Below are 21992 nucleotides of genomic sequence, written 5' to 3' on the forward strand. Positions count from 1 at the left end.
AGCGCCGCCTCCTCCACTCTGCCTAAACCCTGGCACCCGGTCTTCTTTCCATTACAGGGTCCCTTCTGCTTCTTCTCCGCCCCTAGCCCCGATGAAGTCACTCCTAGTGTCCCCTCCCCGCTCCCCCACCCCACCCCGGTCCGCTACGGGGAGGCGCACACCTGGCTTCACCCCGCACACAGCACCCTCGCCGCCGCCCACCCACCTCCACCCCCGCGCGGGAGAGGATTGGCGGTCGGGCTTTTTCGAGCCGCCGCAGCTCGTCCCTGGAGAGGCCATCCCTGGGACAGTGGGGGTGGGGTGGGGCGGGGGGAATACCAAGATTCTGGAGCCCCACCAGCCACCTGGAGAGGCCTAGATTTGGGGGGTGCCAGCGAAAGAAGCAAGGGATGCTTCAGCCCGGCTTTAGGACCCGGGGGCTCCGGAAAAAAGACTCTGAACTTTTTTTTAAATGGGAGTCAGCTCCGACTTCTCGGCTTTCCCGAACCTCCCTCCCTGGCCGGGCCCCTGGACGCCGAGCCCCGGGGGAGCGGGAGGGGGGAAGCTGCAGTTCTTTGTGGTGCATTCCTGTGACTCCAACGCTCAGCCTCGCCCCCTCCTCCTATTCCACCCTCCGTCTCCCGCCCCCCGCCCCGCGCCAGCTCAGTCTCCCCTGCCCCCATTCCACGTGGACCCGCCAGGGCGGGGGTGGGGACGGAGGACAGGAAGGGGGGGAGCCTGCTCCGGGAGGAGGGGGGAAGAAGGTTGGCGGCGGCGACTCCCTCGCTCGCCCTCACTGCCGGCCGTCCCAGCTCCAGGCACCATGTTCCGCGCGGTGTCCCCGAGCCACACCTTCCTCGGGCACCCCCTGCTGCAGTTGCTGCTGCTGCTGGTGCAGGCCGTGGGGAGGGGGCTGGGCCGTGCCAGTCCGGCCGGGGGCCCCCTGGAAGATGTAGTCATCGAGAGGTACCACATCCCCAGGACCTGTCCCCGGGAAGTGCAGATGGGGGATTTTGTGCGCTACCACTACAACGGCACTTTCGAGGATGGCAAGAAGTTTGACTCGAGGTAATGGGTTGGGTGCCCCCAGACTCGCCACTCCCCTTGGGGCCAGGCTCTCTTAATCCTGGGGATCCCTTGTAGCCCCTTAGGCTGTGTCTGTATCCCCTACTCCATGGTCTTCTAACCCCTAACACAGCACCTTGGGAATGGGGACTCCCAGACATCCATCTTCCCAAAGACATCCTTGCCCTGGATTTCAAACCCCCACCTCTCAAAGGACCCCAGTTTCTTTTACAGCAAGCTCCCCATTTTCCCCAAAGTGTTTGATGATCAAGGTGAACTGCTCTCTTTACTTACGGGTGCTTTACTTAAAGGCCTGGCAGGGAGGAGGTTCTGGTCCCCAGTGCTGGGGGGAAGGGCATGGCCCCTGCTGCATGTGAATCCTCCAGGGGTCTCAGTCTGGGACCCCCACCCTTTCTACCCAGGCTGAATCCCTTCTGGTTCCAGCCCCAGGGTCTAGTGCCTTTGTAACCAGAGAACAGGCAGTAGAACCTTTTTGGAGGCGGTGGGGATTAGGAGAAGCTAGCATAGTAAAGCCGAGGGAGCATTGTAATAAGACAGCAGGATGGATCCAGGAGTGTAGGGCATAGCTCTGTGTAGGGATCCTATCTGTCTACGTGTCATATGGCCGGGCATTGACCCCCTGGGCTCCTCGGAGGGTTCTCTTACCTCTCTCTCCGGGTCTCCCTGCACCCCCACCTTCCTCCATCTTAGCTCTACCAGGCCAGGGCTGTCGCCCATCTTGCCAGCCTTGGGGTTTGAGAGATGGGTTTCTGGTCTGATCAGGCCTTTGGTCTGCTCTGGCAAGTCACTTTTGTTGGTGGAGGCAGGGCAGGGCTGCAGAGCAACCCTGGTTCAACCTCAGGTCCCAGTCACATACCATATCCCAAGAAGTCAGTCCCTCTTAGACCCCTTCCCAAAACACACAACTCAGCCCACGGGAAATTAGTGGCCTTGGCTTTGGAAGGCAGGCAGTATGTTGGGTAAGAACATGAACTCCAGAGTCCAAGACACTGGGTTCCAATCCAGCCTGTGACCATGGACAAGGAATTTTGCCACTTTAAGCTTCATGTTCCTAATCTGAAAAATGGAGATTAAAAACAATCTGGAAAATTAAGTCCTCCCTTCCTAAGGCTGATAACAGGGCTCAAGTAAGATGATGAATGAAAGCGAACTTCGCGCAGTGCCTGCCAATCCAAAAGCCAGTTGAGGGCCTATTAGCCTTGACTGTGGGGAGGACTGGGTGCTCTGTGTTGTGGGTTTTTTTTTTTTTTTTAAGATTTTATTTATTTGTTTGACAGAGAGAGAGAGACAGCAAGAGAGGGAACACAAGCAGGGGGAGAGGGAGAGGGAGAAGAAGGCTTCCCGCCAAGCAGGGAGCCCAATGCGGGGCTCGATTCCAGGACCCCGGGATCATGACCTGAGCCGAAGGCAGATGCTTAACGACTGAGCCACCCAGGCGCCCCTGGGTGCTCTGTTTTTAACTGGTAGAAATTTTGTGCAGGCTTGGGCCCTCACAACAGCACTGTAAAGGAAGCAGCTCAGTGGGCAGAATGAGGTATGGCCTGTGGCCAGGAGTACAGCCCAAGTCAGGGAGGGGTGGGGAGCAGGGGATGACTTCCTTGGTGCGACTCTGGGAGCCTAGCTGGCCCCAGTTCATGCAGTGCTGAGCTTGGAAAACTTTCCTAACCCATGGTTCTTAACCCCTTTGATCAAAATAAAAATCTCGGGGCACCTGGCTGGCTCAGTTGGAAGAGCATACAACTCTTGATCTTGGGGTCATGAGTTCAAACCCCACATTGGAGGTAGAGATTACTCAAAAAAAATAAATAAACTTAAAAAAAAATAAAGTGATTTAAAAATTTTTTTAAAATAAAAATTTCCAGGGTCACCTGGGTGGTTCAGTCGGTTAAGTGCCTGCCTTCAGCTTAGGTCATGATCCTAGGGTCCTGGGATTGAGTGAGCTCAGTGAGGATCCTGCTTCTTCTCCCTCTGCCTGCCACTCAGCTTGCTTGTGCTCTCTCTCTCTCTCTCTGTCAAATAAATAAGTGGAATCTTAAAAATAAATAAGTAAAAAAATAAAATAAAAAAATAAAAATCTCCCATCCTCCCTTAACTTCTGAAAACTGAAAACTGTAAGTAAAAGCAAATAAAAGTCAAGAGGTACAAACTTCCAATTATAAAATAAATCAATCACGGGAAAGCATGGGGAGCACAGATGACAGTACTGAATTAACTTTGTGTGGTGACAGATGCTGACTAGATTTATTATTCCGATCTTCTTGTAATGTATGTGAATGTCGAATCACGAGGTTGTACACCTGAAACTAATATCATCTTGTACGTCAATTATACTTCAATAAAAAAAATAAAAGTAAAAAAACAAATAAAGGCCACAGCAATTTTAAAACAGGCCTTTCCAAAATTGGAAACCAATCCCTATTCTCAGGGAGCCCTGCTGCCCCCTCCTTTCCTGGGAAATCGATGGTGTGGCGGCCCAAACACAGAGGTCAGTTGACCACGTGTTAGCCGTGTGACCTTGGGGAAGTCAGCTAGTCTCTTGTCCCAATCGTTGTCATGAGAAAAATGAAAACCCTAACGCCCACTTCACAGAACACAATAAGGTGGCGCATGTACAAGGCCGAGGATTTCATCTGGCCCGTCGTACAAGCTCAGTGGTCCTCGGCCCCTTGGTGCCATACTTCGCCCTCCACAGCCGCTCGCAGATCTTAGTAGGACACAGCCCTGCGCAGACCCCCGCCCCCCTGCACCCCCCCACCCCGGTCCCAGGCAAATAAAAGCCCGTGGCCTCCCTCAGGGGCTTCCCTGTGTAACAGCCCCTCCTCTTGAGTGGGGAGGGAGGCTCGAAGAGGAGACAGGAGCATGTAGATGCACACCTGTGTAGCGGGAGGGGGACTGAGTGTGTGCATGCCCCTGTGCGTGTATGTGGCCCCCAGAGGCCGCGTGGCCCATCTGTTTCCTCCCTCCCGCAGCTATGACCGAAGCACCTTAGTGGCCATCGTGGTGGGCGTGGGGCGCCTCATCACCGGCATGGACCGGGGCCTCATGGGCATGTGTGTCAACGAGCGGCGACGCCTCATCGTGCCCCCCCACCTGGGCTATGGCAGCATCGGTGTGGGTGAGAAGGGGTGGGGCCCAAGCATGGGGATGGAGGAGACCAGGAAGCAGAATCAAGGGCCCCAGGTCCAAAAACCTGAAGCTCAGAGTGGGAGAGTGACTTGCCCAAGGTCACACTGCACATGCAGCGTGAGTCGGGGCAGGTCTGGGACTAGAGTTTCGGTCTCCTGCCCCTGGAGTGGGAGGAAAGGAAATGACAGGGCCCTGGGTAGAATCAAAGCTTGACTGGGGAGAAGGGGACCTAGGGGCGGTGGAGCGGGTGGCCGAGTGGGACGTTCAAATGTCCATTCAACCCGCCACGCTGGGGCTGCAGCAAACACAGCACCAGCTTTGCTACCAGGTAAGGCTAGAGGGAGTCCCGGGGCCCCGGGGACTGTGGCGCGCTGAGGGGTCCTGGAGGCTGCACCAAACATGAGCTGGGGCTGCCGGACTCTCACAGCGGGGCTCATTCCCCCGGATGCCACCCTCTACTTCGATGTGGTCCTGCTGGATGTGTGGAACAAGGCAGACACCGTGCAGGTGAGCACCTTGCTGCACCCAGCCCACTGCCCCCGCACCGTCCAGGACAGCGACTTTGTCCGCTACCACTACAACGGCACACTGCTGGATGGCACCGCCTTTGACACCAGGTAAGGGCTGGAGGGAGTCCTGGGGCCCTGGGGGCCGTGGTATGATGGGGAGGGTGTCCGGGGCCCTTCCTGCCTCTCTCATCTCTGCAACATCACCTCTGCCTCATTCTCTGCAGCTACAGTAGGGGTGGCACTTATGACACCTACGTCGGCTCGGGCTGGCTGATCAAGGGCATGGATCAGGGGCTGCTGGGCATGTGTCCTGGAGAGAGGAGGAAGATCATCATCCCGCCATTCCTGGCCTATGGCGAGAAAGGCTATGGTGAGGGCAGACAGGGACTCGGAGATTCCCCAGAAGAGGGCTGCCACATACAGTTGTTCAGGTTGTGTACTGTACAAGGGCACTCAGCCAAGGAGGCAAATCAGAGATGAACTCTATCTTGGTGATGATCTCACTAAGAAAGGGTGCTTTATTCTGATTCACACACGCATTCAGTATGGGCTGGTGATGGTCTTGGGGAAGATCCGGCTCACACCTCACAGGGGGAGCAAGAAACAGGGCTGCTGAGGGTAGGGAAGGGTCTCTGGAGAGCAGAATTAGCACCTTTTTGCAGGGTGCTCACATGGGCCTTCCTGAGTGGAGGAGGAGCCCTGCTTTGCTCTCCACTTGTATGGTTCAAGCCTATCCCTTCCCCAGGGACTGTGATCCCCCCGCAGGCCTCCCTGGTCTTCCACGTGCTGCTGATTGACGTCCACAACCCCAAGGACACTGTCCAGCTGGAGACGCTGGAGCTACCTCCTGGCTGCGTCCGGAGAGCCGTGGCTGGAGACTTCATGCGTTACCACTACAACGGCTCGCTGATGGACGGCACCCTCTTTGATTCCAGGTCCAGGGGGCTCCTGAGGAGGGAAGGTGGGGGCTGGGAGGAAGGTGGAAGAGGCTGAGGCAGGATCTGGGGTGGCCCCCCGGCAGCAACCGGGGGTGGTTGGCTCTGAGCTGCCGGGAAGGGCCAGGGACCCCTTTGACCCCTTGCTGGCCCTCCCTGCCTTGTCTTACAGCTACTCCCGCAACCACACCTACAACACCTATGTGGGGCAGGGTTACATCATCCCCGGGATGGACCAGGGGCTGCAGGGCGCCTGCATGGGGGAGCGCCGGAGGATCACCATCCCCCCCCACCTGGCCTACGGGGAGAACGGGACTGGTAGGCGTGTCCCCTGTGCTCCCACTCACCTCCTCAGCTCCTCTGCACACTGTTCACCGACCTCCCCACCGCAGGGCCATCCCAGCACCTGTTCTGCCCCTCTCATCACAAAAACCATCACCCACCCACCTCCTGCCACACAGACTCCGTCCTTGCCTCCAGGGGCAGCCCCCCCCAACTTCTCCCTTCCATATTGGAGAAGGGTAACTGACTCCTGAGTTTGGGGAAGGGGGGTGGTCATGGAAGAACAGAAACAGCGTAGCCCTAGGAAGCAAAGAGACCTGGACTTGAGCCCCAGCTTTGCTGGAAGCCTCAGTGTCCTCACCTGTAAAATGGGACTAATCCCATTGACCAGCAGGGTAAGTTGCTGGGAGGTTGCAAGATGATGTGTATAAAGGGCTTTCTAACTGGCCTGGCCCTTCCCTCCCCTGCCCCTCACCCCCCACCCCCCCACCCCCCCCACCGCAAGAGGGTATTAGAAGAACTGACCCTGGGGACAAATACCCTGTCCCATCCTGGTTTGAAAACATAGGGCGCGGGAGTCTAGGGGCCTCTGTGGAGGCCTGAGCAGCCCCTCCTGGATTCCAAGCCGATCCACTCCCCGTTCTGGCCCCAGGAGACAAGATCCCTGGCTCCGCTGTGCTGATCTTCGACGTCCACGTCATTGACTTCCACAACCCTGGGGATCCGGTGGAAATCAAGATTCTGTCCCCACCCCCGGAGACCTGCAATGAGACGGCCAAACCCGGGGACTTCGTTCGCTACCACTACAACTGCTCCCTGCTGGATGGCACCAAGCTCTTCTCCTCGTGGGTCCGGGGCTGGGCCGGGGCTGGGCAGGTGGGTGGGCCCAGGTGCGGGGAGTCCTCCTGAGAGCCCCCCGACGGGTGCTTCATCCATAAGTTCCCATCCAGCGAGTGTGGGGGAGCACGAGGAGCTGAGGTTCTTGACTTGCGGGCACAGGGAAGGTGAAGCCAGCGTCTTGGGGAACTGCGGGCTCCGCTTGTGGAGGGGACACCAAAGCAGGGACAGTGGCACCATGAGGAGGGCGTGCTGTCTCTGAATTGTTGGGCCCGGCCCTCGGCTGTGTGGGCTGGGCCCCAGGAGGAGTGACTGGGAAACTGGGCCTGTGGGGGCGGCGGGGGGGGGGGAACAATGGGATGCCAGCTGGCCTGGGACAAGGATGGGCGCTGACCTGGGAATCTGCTCTCCCCCCCCCCCCCGCCCCCAGCCACGACTATGGCGACCCCCAGGAGGCTACTCTGGGGGCCAACAAGGTGATCGAAGGCCTGGACACGGGCCTGCAGGGCATGTGCGTGGGAGAGAGGCGGCAGCTCGTGGTGCCCCCGCACCTGGCCCACGGAGAGAGCGGAGGTGAGGGGCCGACTGGCCTTGGTGGCTGGCGAGAGGGGTGCGGGAAGCCTTCCCAAGGGTTCTGCAAACATCCCATGTGCCCAACATGGGAAACGGAGGCCTCTGGGCTGGGGAGCACCCAGGGCAGGCTGCGAGTCGGGCCAGACCTGGGCCCGATGGCGAGGCCTTCCTTCTCTTCTCCCTCCCCGCCTGCAGCCCGGGGTGTCCCTGGTAGTGCGGTGCTCCTGTTTGCGGTGGAGCTCGTGTCCCGGGAAGAGGGGCTGCCCACAGGCTACCTGTTTGTGTGGCACGAGGACCCTCCTGCCAACCTGTTTGAAGGCCTGGACCTCAACAAGGATGGCGAGGTCCCCCTGGAGGAGGTGGGTGAAGAGTTGGGTCCTTCTAAGAACCGGTCCCCCACTGTCACCCCCAATAGGAGCCACCATGCGTGGTGGCATCGAGCAACGCAGTCCTTCTGCCGTTCCGTCTGCACCTCTTTCTGCCCCTGTGCTGGATCCCTGTGCCTTAGGTCCCTTGTCCCTGCCTCTTCCTCATGCAACCCACTCCCCCCCTACTGCTGGCTCGCCGCCTGGGGCCCTTCCCCAGGCCACCCACAGCTGCTCAGGTGAGACCCTCACTCCCCTCTCCCCTGGGCTCTCTCGGCTCCTAGTTCTCCACCTTCATCAAGGCTCAAGTCAGTGAAGGCAAAGGACGCCTCATGCCTGGGCAGGACCCGGAGAAAACCATAGCAGACATGTTCCAGAACCAGGACCGCAACCAGGATGGCAAGATCACTGTGGAGGAGCTCAAGCTGAAGTCAGACGAAGACCAAGAGCGGGTCCACGAGGAGCTCTGAAGGCCAGGGGCCCGGGCCCGAATGCAAAGGCCCACTTCTGGGAGGACAGTGGGCAGTGGGGCTGACCTTCCAAGAGTCAACCTCCCCTGTGCTGGCAGGATGTCGAGAAAACATCTAGAACTTGGTCAGAGGAGACAACTCTGGTCATCCCACCAGCCCCCAAGTAAAATCCATAGCACAGACCTCTATTCAGTTTTTCTCTTCTGACCCCAAACCCCTCCTTTACAAGTTTTGGAGTCACAAAGCCAAGCTGGCCATTGGCCGAGCCTCGGGGATGAACGGGGCCATTGCTGGTGCTTCACCCATACCTCCCCTCCACGTCACCAGACACTGAACAAGGCCAAGCTTGTCCTTTATTTCCCCAAACTTCCCTTTTGTCCATACTTTTCCTTGTCGTCCCCAGCCACCCCCCGCTCCAGTCCCTATTCCTGTGTCGTGGCAGCTCCCCAGGAGTGTGAACCAAAACTGACTGGACACTCAGCCTTCCTCTCTCCGCTCTGGCTGGCTTCTGTCCCACCCCCCTCCCCTGTGTCCCCGCACCTATGCTGTCCACCCCTCACTCCGGCCAGTAGTGGCTAAAGTGACCCTGGGGTGCCGCATTCAGGGCTGGGCTTGGTGTTGCCTTTCATCCCTAAAGAAGGCTGCTTTCTCTAAGGGACAGAGAAGAGGAAGAATATGAAGGGGGCAGGGGTGAGGATAACTACTTGGGTGGGTCTTGGGGCTACGAAATCCTTGGTTCTGGGCTGAGATAAACTTGGAAGAAGGGCTTGTGGCGGGGGGAGGGGGGCAGAGCTCCACACACTCAAAAGGCTAAATTGGTGTCAGATCCCTTTCTCCTTTGTACCAAATAAAAGACTAAACCAAAGGCCTCAGGATGTGCTCTTCCGGGGGCAGGGGGAGGCCCTTAGACCCAAGGACTGGGGAAGAAAGGGGAACAAAGCAGGCGCTCAAGATACTGTGTCCCTAGGTCTCTGCCTCGTGCCCCCTGAGGCCTAATCAGGGCCCTCCCCATGGAAAGGGAGCCCCTATCTGCTGGAGGGAGGGTGGGGAGTGGGCGTCTACAGAGGGGCCTGCGGGGAGGTGTGGAGAGATGATCCCTGTCTCCTAACTATCCCAACTGAATGGAAAGATGAGGTCCCTGACCTCAAACATGACATCAGAAACTCAAGGATTAAATTAAGCTGCACAGGTCGGATTCCTCTCTTCCATGTAGACTTGTTCCAATGCTAGGCTATCCCCACCTCTCCCTGCTCCTGGCTGCCAGCCATTACCTCCTGCCGGATCCTCCCTCCTGTCTGAAGGAAAGGTAACAGGGCTCCAATCTCCGGGGTCTTGAGGGAGGAGTTGCTTCAGCCAGCACCTGCCCGGCCGGACTCTGGCCAGGACAACAAAGATGACCTAAGCCAGGAGAGGACAGGAGAGCAGGGGAGTCTTGGGGGAGAGACTGATGGTCCTGGACTCCCCGAACTGACCCATCCCCCATGAGCACCCGCTTCTTGCCCAGGATCCCGAGACACGGCTTTTCCCCATGGCCAATCACGGACACTCCTGGCCCCAAAGCATCCCGAAGGCACCTCAGGGTCTGACAGTGGCTGTGGACCGGCCTCAGATGGTCACCACCCGCCCCCCAGAAGCGAACAGCCAGCTCAGGACCAGAGCCCGCGAGCAGGGGTGGAGGCGCGAAGCAGAAGAAAGGCGACGGCATCGGTCAGAAACACTGAAATCTGGCGCTAGCTCCTAGCCATGGAGTGGGAGCACGTTTCTGGTCTTTTCCGAGCCACCTATAGATGGGAACTACACCTACCTTCAGGGCCCTAGTGAAGAAGGCACTGCTGTCCCCTTCAGAGCCGCAGGGAAACGCATGTGCCACAGCTGGGCACCCTCTGCGGGAGGATGAGGGGAGCGTTTCTCTGAGGACAGGCTACAAAATGCCAGGTGAAACTGGTGGGTTTCCATTTTTTCTTCAAAAGGTGGCCTAGAGAGAATTCAGCTAGTTCTTGACCATCCAAGTCGACAGGGGAGGGAGAAGGAAAGAAACTGAAGGAAGCCCAGTGATGCAAGACGACGGAGCAGAAATCACTTCCACTTTACTGTGTCACTGAGTGCCTTCTCCCTTCAGGTCCCGGTCTTGACTCCCCTGAAGTCACCCATCTTCGTGGCCCTGGGCCCACATAAGGAAGAGAAGACATGGCAGGAGCCAAGGGCACAAGAGAAAATCTGCACCCAAATGGATCCCTTTGGGGATCCATAAATAGGGAACTCTGCACACAGGGCTGGCCAGACCCAACGGACCCCAACTGAAGTTCAAGTTTAACGGCTACCTCAGCATCACGTGAAACCATTCCAGGTCAGAAACGCACCTTCCAATCCCGCTGCCCACCTCGGTCCCCAGACACATTTAGGACGTGCTCAGAGGGTCCTGTGAGTGAATTCGGTGTTTTGTTTTGTTTTGTTTTAAGATTTTATTTTCTAAGTAATCTCTACGCCCAATGTGGGGCTCGAACTCGTAAGCCAGAGATCAAGAGTCAAACACCCCACTGACTGAGCCAGCCAGCCCTGCACCCCCCAAATCAGAACAGCTGTTTTTTCCTTTTTTTATTTTGATCTGTTTAACACATTAGATTTGTTTGAAGACTAGCTTCCCGTGTTTAAAAACTGGGGGTGGGGGAAGAACCCCTGGACTAGTTGGTCCCTAGAGTGCTAACACTCCGTAGGTCCTGTGTTCGCCTGGCTGGCCCTCCCATCCGGCAGGGCCTCCCGCCAGCCTCCGGAGAACACCACAGAAGACGCTGGGAGAGGAGGAGGGAGAGGCTGGGCTCGGCAGATGCACCCCCTGGGACTCTGTGCACACACAGGGCGCAGCAACGCTCCCCACAGGGTGGCCTCCTGGCGAGGCTCCCCCTTCCCCGCAGCCCGCAGCGCCTGGCCCCCCACCCACGCTCAGGAGCCCTGCGTCTCTCTCCAGTCCCCGCGGGGCAGGATGTGTTGCAGCACCCCGTTGACCACGTCCAGCGTCTCGTCCTTCTCCAGCACAATGTCGTAGGAGTCCATGTAGCGCTCCCGCCGCTCTTCCACCTGCCCAGGGAAGGAGATAGAGTCCCCAGAACACCCTGACTTCTGCCTCTGCCTCTCAGGCACCCGGGGCAGGGGGAGGAGAACATTCGAGCTGCAGCTCCCCAAGAGCAGCTCCAGGTTACAGGGACCCGCCCTTTGGATGGCAACGGGCACAGGGTGCCACCATTAACCCTTGGGTCAATGGCAAAAGGAAAGGACGAGAATTAAAATTTAAAAACCAGATGTCACTTCTAATCCATCTGGCCTGAATTTTCACAAGGCTCAAGCATTCTGGAGGTCTTCAGCACCTGCTGGCTGGGGCAGGGCGAGGGACTGGTAGCCTTCTAACTTGACACCATGCTGTGTCCCTTTAGGACTATGGTGTTTTCATTTGGCCTCTGGTCTGTTCTTGTGTTTTCCTTCTCTGAATTGTAAACCCACCTCCTGAATACTGACATCTCCCACTTCAATCATGCCTTACAGGTATGATTGAGGAGGACTGTAACCAGCCCCACCACTTCCTACACTATGTACCATGGGTAGATGAACCTCCTTGCCTCGGTTTCCCCATCTGTAAATCGAGGCATACGAGGCACCACCTCAAAAGGCTGCTGTAAGGACTAAACGGGTCAGTAGGCCTGGCATGTGGTGAGCACCCAGAGGAAGTGTCCCTGAACTCTGCTGTGGCGCCGTGTGCCCAACACAGCCATCATCACGGTGTCCCTAGGAGAATATAGCTTGTGGCTCGCCTCTGTGCCCTGGACACTGACCGCGCCCGGCACAGAGTGCTCGCTAGGCATTCGTTAACAGGCAGCGAAACAAAAGAGTGCCACTAAGACGGGAAGCCCCGGTCCCACACCTACCTTGTCATTTAAGAAGCCAATCTTGAGAATGTTCTCCACACCAGGAACCCCATCAGCCATAGTGAGGTCCCCCATGGAGTCTCCCAGCAGGAGGATGTTGGTTTTGCCCTGAAGCTGCTGGAAGTACCCAGAGTTCTCACAAACGGAGCTGTTCTTGTTGTATGTGTGTATGAGCTGGCCCTTGAAACCCTGGAGGAAACCCTAAATAATCAAGAGACAGAAGGGCTGCAGGGACCATCCAGAGCCAGTGTCCACTGTCTCTGTCACAGAGGAAAGGGAATCCCGACAGCCAGAGACATGCCAACACCTCCTTGTAGTCTAAACTCGGGGCCAGCCAACTAGGTCCTGCAGCCAAATGTGGCCTATTTTTATAAATTCAGTTTGACCGGAACACAGCCAGCCTCGTCTGTCACATTGTGTTCACGGTTGCTTTTTTTCCACAGCACAGCTGAGTAGTTGTGACCGATCAGAGTCCATCCCACAACGTCTAAAATATCTACTACCTGGCCTTTTACAAAAAAGGCGTGTAACCCCTGATTTAAACTCACAAGGACCCTCAGACATCACTGATCAGCTACTCTGGTGGGAGCATGAAGCCATGACACGAGCACTGCTCAGACCACACGTGTGCTCACCCTCGGCGGTGGGTGCGGCCTCACCCCAGGTGAACGGAGAAGTGGAGCCACTGGTGTGAGGGGAAGAAGTCAGAGTGTGGGTGAGTCAGAGCCGCCCACCTCTGGCTCCAGGAAGACAACTCAAAGTCTAAGCCCTGGAGTACCTAGGATGGCACATGACCTGGCACGGTGACACGGGGCCTGGGTGAACCCTAAATTAGGTACCCCAGGACACTGGGCTGTCAGTCAAACACCAAAGGGCGAGTCCTTCAGAGGTAACTGTCTCTAGCATGCATGAAGAAATAAATAACTGCCCGAGGGCAAGAAGCTAGCACGCTTTCCCTCCCTTTCCTCCCCAAGTCAGACTTCAGGGTTTCGGGTGCTACCTGAGGGGCTGGTGGTCCCCACCCCTCATCCACTCCCACCCTAAAGGAGAGCCGGCTCACGTCTTCATCAAAGTCCATGTAGTTTGACACGATGTGGATGTTGGAGTGGAACACTTTCATCTGTCGGATAATCTCCTCCAGGATGTCACCAATGCCCGCAGAAAAGATGAAAAGGGGAATGTTGTTCTGGTAGAGGGTGTTGAAGAACGTCTTGTATCCCTCCCTGAAAAGAGATGGATGGATTCCACAATGGCACTGCCTCTGCTCCTGGTCTTTATTTTCTATTGGGGTGATGAATTTTTAAATTTTTTCTTTTTAAAGATTTATTTGGGGCACCCGGATGGCTCACTGGGTTAAGTGTCTGCCTTTGGCTCAGGTCATGGTCCCGGGGTCCTGGGATCGAGTCCCACATCGGGCTCCCTGCTCAGTGGGGAGCCTGCTTCTCCCTCTGCCTCTCCCTTTGCTCCTGCTTTCTCTCCCTCTCCTCTCTCTCTCACATGCTCTCTTTCTTTCAAATAAATAAATAAATAAATAAAATCTTTTAAAAAAATAAAGATTTGTTTATTTATTTGAGAAAGAGAGTGTGTGGGTGGGGAGGGAGGGAGGGGCAGAGGGAGAGAGAGTCTTAAGCAGATTCCCCACTGAGCACAGAGCCTGACATGAGGCTCGATCTCAGGACCCTGAGATCACAGCCTGAGCCAAAATCAAGAGTCGGAGGCTTAACCGACTGAGCCACCCAGGTGCCCCTAAATTTTTTCTTTTATTTCTTTCCTTTTTTTCTTTTAAGATCTTTTATTTATTTGAGAGAGAGAGCAAGCAGGGGGAGGGACTGAGGGAGAGGGAGAAGCAGCCTCCCCGCTCAGGACAGAGCCTGACATGGGGCTCGATCCCAGGACCCTGGGATCATGACCTGAGCCGAAGGCAGATGCTTAATGACTGAGCCACACAGGTGCCCCTAAAAACATTTTAAATTGAGGTATAAAATACATACAATAAATGGTTAACATGCACTAATCTTTTTTAAAATTTTTTATTGTTATGTTAATCACCATACATTACATCATTAGTTTTAGATGTAGTGTTCCATGATTCATTGTTTGTGCATAACACCAGTGCTCCATGCAGAACGTGCCCTTTTTAATACCCATCACCAGGCTAACCCATCCTTCCACCCCCCCTCCCCTCTAGAACCCTCAGTTTGTTTTTCAGAGTCCATCGTCTCTCATGGTTCGTCTCCCCCTCCAATTTCCCCCCCTTTATTCTTCCCCTCCTACTATCTTCTTTTTTTTTTTTTCTTAACATATATTGCATTATTTGTTTCAGAGGTACAGATCTGTGATTCAACAGTCTTGCACAATTAACATGCACTAATCTTAAGTGTTCAATTCAGTTAATATTTACATACGTATACACCCATGTAATTACTAACCAGATCAAGGTTCCCTTCCCAACCAATGCCATCCCCTCCCGTTGTGACTTCATATCACTGCTGATCAGCTTTGCCTATCCTTGAACTTCCATACAAATGGGCTATTGTTTGCTTGTTTGTTTCTGCCTTATTTTGCTGGAGCAAAATACAACCAGGTAGCTATCCGGGGCAGCTTCACTGAGGAAACACTCCAACCCCACCCTGGTACTTACTGGGTCTGCACGTGTCTCTACTTTCTTGGCTTTTCATGGCTCTCCCCAGTTCGGACACCCAATCCTGGAGAGCAGGCAACCACGTTGCCTCCTTCCTCTATGTGACCTCATCCCTCCTCCAGTAAAGAATATGGCAGCAGAACCCTATGGCCCAGCAATTGCGCTACTGGGTATTTACCCCAAAGATATAAATGTAGTGATCTGAAGGGGTACCTGCACCCCAATGTTTATAGCAGCAATGTCCACAATAGCCAAACTATGGAAAGAGCCCAGATGTCCATGGATGCCTGGGTGGCTCAGTTGGTTAAGCGACTGCCTTCGGCTCAGGTCATGATTCTGGAGTCTTGGGATCGAGTCCTGCATCGGGCTCCCTGCTCAGCGGGGAGTTTGCTTCTCCCTCTGACCCTCCCCCACTCATGCTCTCTCTCTCATTCTCTCTCAAATAAATAAAATCTTAAAAAAAAAAAAAAAGAGCCCAGATGTCCATCGACAGATGAATGGATAAAGAAGATGTAGTCTATACATACAATGGAATATTACTCAGCCATCAAAAAGAATGAAATCTTGCCATTTGGGATGACGTGGATGGAACTAGAGGGTATTATGCTAAGCGAAATAAGTCAATCAGAGAAAGACAATTATCATATGATCTCACTGATATGCGGAATTTAAGAAACAAGGCAGAGGATCATAGGAGAAGAGAGGAAAAAATAAAACAAGATGAAACCAGAGAGGAAGACAAACCATAAGAGACTCTTAATCTTAGGAAACAAACTGAGGGTTGCTGGAGGGGAGGGGGGTGGGAGGGATGGGGTGGCTGGGTGATGGACGTTGGGGAGGGTATATGTTATAATGAGCACTAGGTATTATATAAGACTGATGAATCACAGACCTATACCCCTGAAACAAATAATACATTATATGTTAATTAAAAAAAGAAGAAGAAGAATATGGCAGCAGAGAGAGCAGCACTGGGAAGGCCACTGATGATCAAGGATCCCAGGCCAGCCAACTCCCATGTCTGGGTTAATCCAGAACACCAGTCATCATGGTGACCCCAAAGTCTTTTTACCACTGGAGAAAATAAGTTAGACGCTGTTTGTTCTGAGAGATGAAGCCTTGGTCATATTCATACTACATCCACTAGCAGCAGACAGCTTCCTAGGAAGCACCCAAGGGTGAGAAATCCTTTAGCTGTACTCAGAGAGGAAAAGCAGACCTTCTTCACATCAGCCACTTACGGTGCTTTGTCTCTTCTGACTCCCCTAGCAACTAACTCCCCTCCACTCCTTCCCAGCCTCTTTTTGTGAGCAAACCAGTTCCAAATGTTTTCCAGAGCAAGAAGCTTACCTAAGCATTGCATTGGACTCTCTAACCACCTGGGCAATCTGAACCTTCTGAATCTTCTGTTGGCACAGGAGATCGTGTGCTTTGGTCCACCTGGAAACAGACACCCCACAAAAGCCCAAATTCCAATCACTAAGGAGGAAAGTGTCCTTTCCCTTTTTAGGGCCAAGTCCTCTCTGGCAAGATTAATGGAGGCCTCATCCTTTTCCACCAAACCACTTCCTGAAGAACTCTGGCTGTCCTTAAAAGGAAGACGGTGAGAAAGCCATACCCCAGCCACAGGAACAAGAACTGGGTGAGATAACCGCTGAAGTTAGAGCTCCTCTGAATCTCTCCCTCGGTGACCCCATGTTCTGGAGAACTGGGGCTCTGTCCCCTATAGGACATGCTGGTTCCTATAGGAGAGTTAACTCCCCAAAGCACTTATTCCCCCAAACCAAGAGGCTTCTACCTCCTTCCAAGGATTCTCACTGGGCCCCCACTCCAGCAGCAGCCACAAGTAGTCCCTTTGTGGCTAGACAGTTGGTTCTAATAGGTGGGCCAGGGGAATTCAGTAAGGTAAGGGGGCTTGCCACCTCATTCAAGCTCAGGAAAAAAATACCCACTCCTGGACCAGTCCATTGTGGGGGCCAGGAGCAGTTCAAAACCACCGTCACTTACCATTCCACCATATGAGGTAACTTCTCTCTGATGGTCCGGTGTGGGTCAATCTCAATTGGGTAATAGTGGTGAAGGAGCGCTTTGAGCTGGGACATCCAAATGAAGAGAAAAGCTGTTAGTCCGCGCCAAGTTTTCCCCAGCGAAGTCCCACAGTTTAGCGTGAGAAAATAATCACCTAGAAGATGCAACTCTGTGTTAGGGAGTGACTGACATGCAGAGCTGGTCAGCCCTTCATACGCACCCTCAGAGTGTGAGGTCTAAGAATCAATAAAGATCTTTCGCTATCAGGTCATAAGTTACTAGGATTTTGTTGTTATTCACTAGTTCAGTCAGCAGGGCTTAACCAATAAGAAGGGATTAATGCTGTATTTCCCAAAATGGGGTACACTTTTCTCAGGGGTAGGCAAAGTAACTTTAGGGGGCACATGGATAAACACGTTTCATTTTAGTAGCTTTGGATTCATTTTAATGCATATTAAGGAAAAAAAAAAACTAGGGGCACCTGGGTGGCTTAGTCATTAAGCATCTGCCTTAGGCTCAGGTCATGATCCCGGGGTCCTGGGATCAAGCCCCGCATCGGGCTCCCTGCTCTGCCGGAAGCCTGCTTCTCCCTCTCCCACTCCCCCTGCTTGTGTTCCCTCTCTCACTGTGTCTCTCTCTGTCAAATAAATAAATAAAATCTTTTAAAAAAAGAAAAAAAACCTAGCACATCAAATTCATGCTTTCACAAAGATTGCTTCTTTTCTAATTGCATTCAGATTTTTTTTTTTAATATTTTATTTATTTATTTGACACAGAGAGAGAGAGAGAGAGAGTACACAAGCAGGGGGAGCGGCAGGCAGAGGGAGAGGGAGAAGCAGACTCCCCGTGGAGCAAGGAGCCCGATGCGGGGCTCGATCCCAGGACCCCGGGATCATGACCTGAGCCGAAGGCAGACGCTCAATTGACTGAGCACCCAGGCGCCCCGCATTCAGATTTTTAATAGTAACCCAACTTTAAGTAAAATATGTAGTAAAAATCACCCTAATAGATATGGCAAAAATCATGAAAGTGGAAGTAGAAAAATCATGGAAGTGAGTTTGGGACCCAGCATGTTAGTGGATAACCATCACAACGCCAACATTGAGTAAACCACTTCACAAGCATCCGCATGTACCTCCTCCTGCTAAGATTTCCTTCCACGTCTGGGGAGACCGCTTCAGGGACCATGTGTCACACAGGGCCAGTCAGTAACAGCGCCCAATAAAAATGGGAACTGATTGGGTAAAGAATTTTAACTTTAATATATGCACAGTCTCAGAATATTATGAGATCAAATGTGAAGTCCCTGACCATGGGTCCAAAAGAGAGTCAAAGGCAAAGATCACACACTGACAAAGGGAGAAAGCTCCTGAAATGTATTAATGTGTGTTTTGGGGGGGGGGGGGTTTCCCAATGTGGGTGTTTTGGGGGGGGTGAGAACATTTTTATAAAAAGTATGAGAGAATTCAACAGAAGAATATACTTTTTTTTTTAAGATTTTATTTATTTGAGAGAGAATGGGAGAGAGAGAGAGAGAGCACATGACAGGGGGGAGGGTCAGAGGGAGAAAAAGACTCCCTGCTGAGCAGGAGCCTGATGCGGAACTCATCCCAGGACTCCAGGATCATGACCTGAGCTGAAGGCAGTCACTTAACTAACTGAGCCACCCAGGCGCCTCAAGAATATACTTTTTTAAAAAGAAAAAAGATTTCATGCATAAACTTTGCTGTATTAATTTTTTTTTTTTCGGGAGCTCATCAACACCCAGAATCTTAGTTTGCCCTAGCTTCATTATCCTAGAGCAGGCACCCAAACCTGCAGTCTTACACCTGGATGCAGCTTTCTGGAAGCTGGTAAGACAGGTATGTGAGGAACCACTAACAGTGACTTACCAAAGGCAATTAATTAGTCCTGGAGCCAGAACTTACATTAAGCTAAAAGCGCATCTCCAGAGAGACAGGTTTTAGAGATATAAGAGCTATCTATAATTTGTTGCCCATCTTTCTTTTTTTTTTAAGATTTTATTTATTTATTTGACAGTGAGATAGCCAGAGCACAGGTAGGCAGAGCGGCAGGCAGAGGGAGAGGGAGAAGCAGGCTCTCCGCTGAGCAGGGAGCCCGATGCGGGACTCGATCCCAGGACCCCGGGATCATGACCTGAGCCGAAGGCAGCCGCTCAACCGACTGAGCCACCCAGGCACCCTAATTTGTTGCCCATCTTAATAACAAGTAACCATGACAGAGTATTGAAAGAGCTGACCAAGATGACAGACTGACAGACCGCGTAGTATGTGATTTAGTGAATTTCATAACAAAGTGAAACTAAATGATATAGTTATTCAGCAGAAAGAGCTCAGCAAACTGCAGAGAAACGTGCAACCAGCAGGGCTCTCCTCTGGCAAAGAGGGCAGAATGTGGAGCAAAGTAAAATGAACTCCAAGGCTGCAGGATTTATAATATTTGTATGTATCTCATGGAAATGGGCGTTATCATATATTGACATTAATTCAGAAGTCTTTCTTGATACCTGTTACCTTGCCAAAAAATTACATATTTTTTAAAAGACTTATTTATTCATTTTGGCGGGGGGAGGTGTGCAGGGGGAGGATCAGAGGGAGAGGGAAAGAATCTCAAGCAAACTCCCTGATGAGCAAGGAGCCCCTCGCCGGGCTCAATCCCAGATCCCACCACCCTGAGCTAAAACCAAGGGTCAGATGCTCACCCCACTGAGCCACCCAGGTGCACCCCCCCAAATTATATTATTAAAGAAATAGCATAATGTAATGAAAAGAGTTTGGGACAGAATCGGATCTATGGGAAAACCAAGCTCTCTGTGTCTTGCCTGTATGACCCTTGAAGGAGTTGCTTATCCTCTTCAAGTGGTTCTATCCACCCCTGGGAGTTGCTGGAGGGTTAAAGAGCAAATGTTGAAGTCTCTTGTAAACTCTATAGCTAGCAGTATGCATAATACCCATATTCTAACCACCAATCGTCACATGTCTTGAACAAAAAGGAAACACTGCCCCAGTGTGTGAGACTAGGTCCACCTGAACATAAGAACAACAATTTTTAAAAATACTAATCTTCTAAGGTCTCTATCCTGGAATCTTTGATCCTAACCAATAACTATCTGAAGTAGTCCATAATGGCCATCTCTGAACAAAGAAGGGGAGTAACCCACCTCATTCTGGCACTCCTCACTGATGATCTTGCTGTTATCCAGAATGTCTGCAAAAACACAAAACTCCTTTCATTTGCCACTTAGAAGCCACCATCTTGTCAAGCGCAACAAAGCAAAGCTAGTATGTGACTTACTGTAAGAAGAAGGGCATCGCTTTCCATTATATGCAAACCTGCTCAAGGTCATGTCAAAATCAGAAATGACCTAAAAGGCAAAAGAGAGATGCTATCCATATAGGCTCCTTCCGGTGTGGCCCTGCCTGGGGGGAAGATTATGAAAGGCAAACCAGCTCAGTAGCCAGCCAGTGCAGGAGTTAGGAAAGGCCGGCGGGGGGTGGGGGGGGGCACGACACGGACGAAGCCTAGGTAGGAGAATCCTAGTTAGTAGAATCCTAGTTAGTAGTAGCGTGCTAAGCCTGAGGACGCCCAGCCTCTTGCGGGTCGCTGGCAGAGTGGGGACTGAAGAATCAGGACCCCCTTTGACTCTTAGCCTTGCCATCTCATTGCCTTGGGTCCCTTCCAAGGTGACCCATGTCCACATCTGCAACTTCCTGGGGAGCCCGCTGACCGGGCTAGTGTGGAAACAAGGCCCCAGGGCCTGGTGCTTTCTACCTAGTAAGAGGAAGCAGCAGCTGGTCATGACTGACAAATTTGAAATGTAGGTTTTCCGGCAGGTGGGCTCTAACCCAGGGCAATCAGGCGGAGCAACCTGCTTGCCCTCAGGCCGCTGGCCATTTCTAGGGGCTCAGGGCCGGCAGCGTCCGCGGCAGCGCGGGCAGGCCCCTTGGGCGGGTCACCTCCCCAGCCGCCCCACCTCGCCCCGGCCGTACCTGCAAGCGGTCTCCCCCGCCCCTGCGGAGGGCGCCCACGATCTCCTGCACCCGCCCGGGCTGCCGCATCAGGACCGTGGCCTTCATCAGGGTGCTCACCTGTCCCGAGACCCGAGAGAAGCGCTGACCCCGGCGCCGCGCTGGGCTCAGCGGGAGCCCGGGGCCGGCTCCGCAGCCCTGCGAGGCCGGGCCGGGGCGCGCGGGGCGCGCAGGGGGGCGCTCCGGGCCAGCCCGGGGCGCCTACTGGCCGGGGTGGCGCGGCGGGGCCCAGGTGGCCCGCTGGGGGCCTCGGAGCGCCCCGGGGGTCGGGGCCCGCCCCACGTCGGACGCTTCCTCCCGCCTCACCTCCTCCGCCATGGCGCTCGCGGCCGGGACGACGGCGCCGGGACAACGACCTCCCCGCGGCCGCACTGCGCAGGCGTCGCCCGCAGCCAGGGGGCCGGGTGGACCGCGGGCCCGGGGACCGGGCGGCGGGCGGGGCCGGGAGAGGGCGGCGCCCGCGCTGGGCAAGACCCCGGTTGCGGGCTCTGTGTTGAGGAGGGTGAGGGTCCCAAGAGTTGGGGTTACCGGGTGCCACCGTCGAGAGCAAAAGCCCTGGCCAGAGGGGTCATTTCCAGACGTAAAGTTTGCATGACAAATAAAGCCGCAGGAAGGGAAGGGATATGGAAAACATCCAGAAGGGGCTTAACTGGGCCCACTCCTCATCACAGAAGAAAATGAGCGACTAACACAAGTCCGCAGGGCAGGAAGGCCCTGAACAGCTGGGCCAGCGTGAACTCTAATGGGCTTTCCTTCCTTCTGCCTTCTCAGACTTGGTTTCCTTGAATTCAGTGTCTGGGGAGCCAAGTGCCCAGCGGTGGAAGAAGGTGGATGATGCTACACGGATACAGAACTGGGCGAATGAAGTGGGCAACAAAAGCTAGAATGGATAAAAACTCTTATATGGTGTTGGTGGTCACAGTCCTGCTCCAGATTCAAGGGCTTGGAAGGTGTGGGGTGGTCTTCAGCCTGAATGGTCGGGGAGGGGAGAAGGAAGGAGGACAGGGACAGGAGAGAGTTCCAGAACCTGAGAGCACAATCCTGAGAGTGATCTCACTGCGGGCCCAGGATTCTGGAACTTGAGCTGCCTGAAGGGCCCTATATGAAAGATGTAGTAGGGAAAAGGAGCGACAGCAGGCTAAAGGGGCCCCCCACAACCCTCCCCGACACCCTAGGAGAGCAGCCTCTCTCCGCT

At 54.0% G+C, this 21992-nt stretch overlaps 2 protein-coding genes across 2 annotated transcripts; one reads left to right on the plus strand and one right to left on the minus strand.

Moving 5' to 3' along the window:
• The first annotated feature begins 743 nt into the window (after nucleotides 1-743).
• FKBP10 (FKBP prolyl isomerase 10) lies at nucleotides 744-9020 on the plus strand. Its single transcript, XM_032396503.1, has 10 exons — nucleotides 744-1047; nucleotides 4035-4180; nucleotides 4619-4808; nucleotides 4925-5070; nucleotides 5446-5635; nucleotides 5808-5953; nucleotides 6570-6762; nucleotides 7185-7327; nucleotides 7523-7686; nucleotides 7977-9020. The coding sequence occupies exons 1-10, from the start codon at nucleotides 803-805 to the stop codon at nucleotides 8160-8162; spliced, it is 1749 nt and encodes a 582-aa protein (XP_032252394.1). The 5' UTR covers nucleotides 744-802; the 3' UTR covers nucleotides 8163-9020.
• Nucleotides 9021-10742: 1722 nt separating this feature from the next.
• NT5C3B (5'-nucleotidase, cytosolic IIIB) lies at nucleotides 10743-21208 on the minus strand. Its single transcript, XM_032396620.1, has 9 exons — nucleotides 21104-21208; nucleotides 20759-20857; nucleotides 20064-20133; nucleotides 19930-19976; nucleotides 16728-16813; nucleotides 16071-16160; nucleotides 13140-13302; nucleotides 12080-12280; nucleotides 10743-11237 (listed from the first exon to the last, which is right to left on the minus strand). Exons 1-9 carry the CDS (start codon nucleotides 21113-21115, stop codon nucleotides 11103-11105), a joined length of 903 nt encoding a protein of 300 aa, XP_032252511.1. The 5' UTR covers nucleotides 21116-21208; the 3' UTR covers nucleotides 10743-11102.
• Nucleotides 21209-21992: the final 784 nt, after the last annotated feature.

Source organism: Phoca vitulina, unplaced genomic scaffold (assembly GCF_004348235.1).
Source record: "Phoca vitulina isolate PV1807 unplaced genomic scaffold, GSC_HSeal_1.0 scaffold92, whole genome shotgun sequence".
NCBI lineage: Eukaryota > Metazoa > Chordata > Mammalia > Carnivora > Phocidae > Phoca > Phoca vitulina.

What these genes read in the sequence shown, in the direction of transcription:
- FKBP10 (XM_032396503.1), top strand. Translation starts at nt 803, where the DNA reads ATGTTCCGCGCGGTGTCCCCGAGCCACACCTTCCTCGGGCACCCCCTG. An exon ending in GGCAAGAAGTTTGACTCGAG is followed by an intron (nt 1,048 to 4,034) that starts GTAATGGGTTGG and finishes TCCCTCCCGCAG; the next exon opens with CTATGACCGAAGCACCTTAG. An exon ending in GGCCCACGGAGAGAGCGGAG is followed by an intron (nt 7,328 to 7,522) that starts GTGAGGGGCCGA and finishes CCCCGCCTGCAG; the next exon opens with CCCGGGGTGTCCCTGGTAGT.
- NT5C3B (XM_032396620.1), bottom strand. An exon ending in GCGGGGGAGACCGCTTGCAG is followed by an intron (nt 20,134 to 20,758) that starts GTACGGCCGGGG and finishes TTTGCCTTTTAG; the next exon opens with GTCATTTCTGATTTTGACAT. An exon ending in GCGATGCCCTTCTTCTTACA is followed by an intron (nt 19,977 to 20,063) that starts GTAAGTCACATA and finishes GTGTTTTTGCAG; the next exon opens with ACATTCTGGATAACAGCAAG.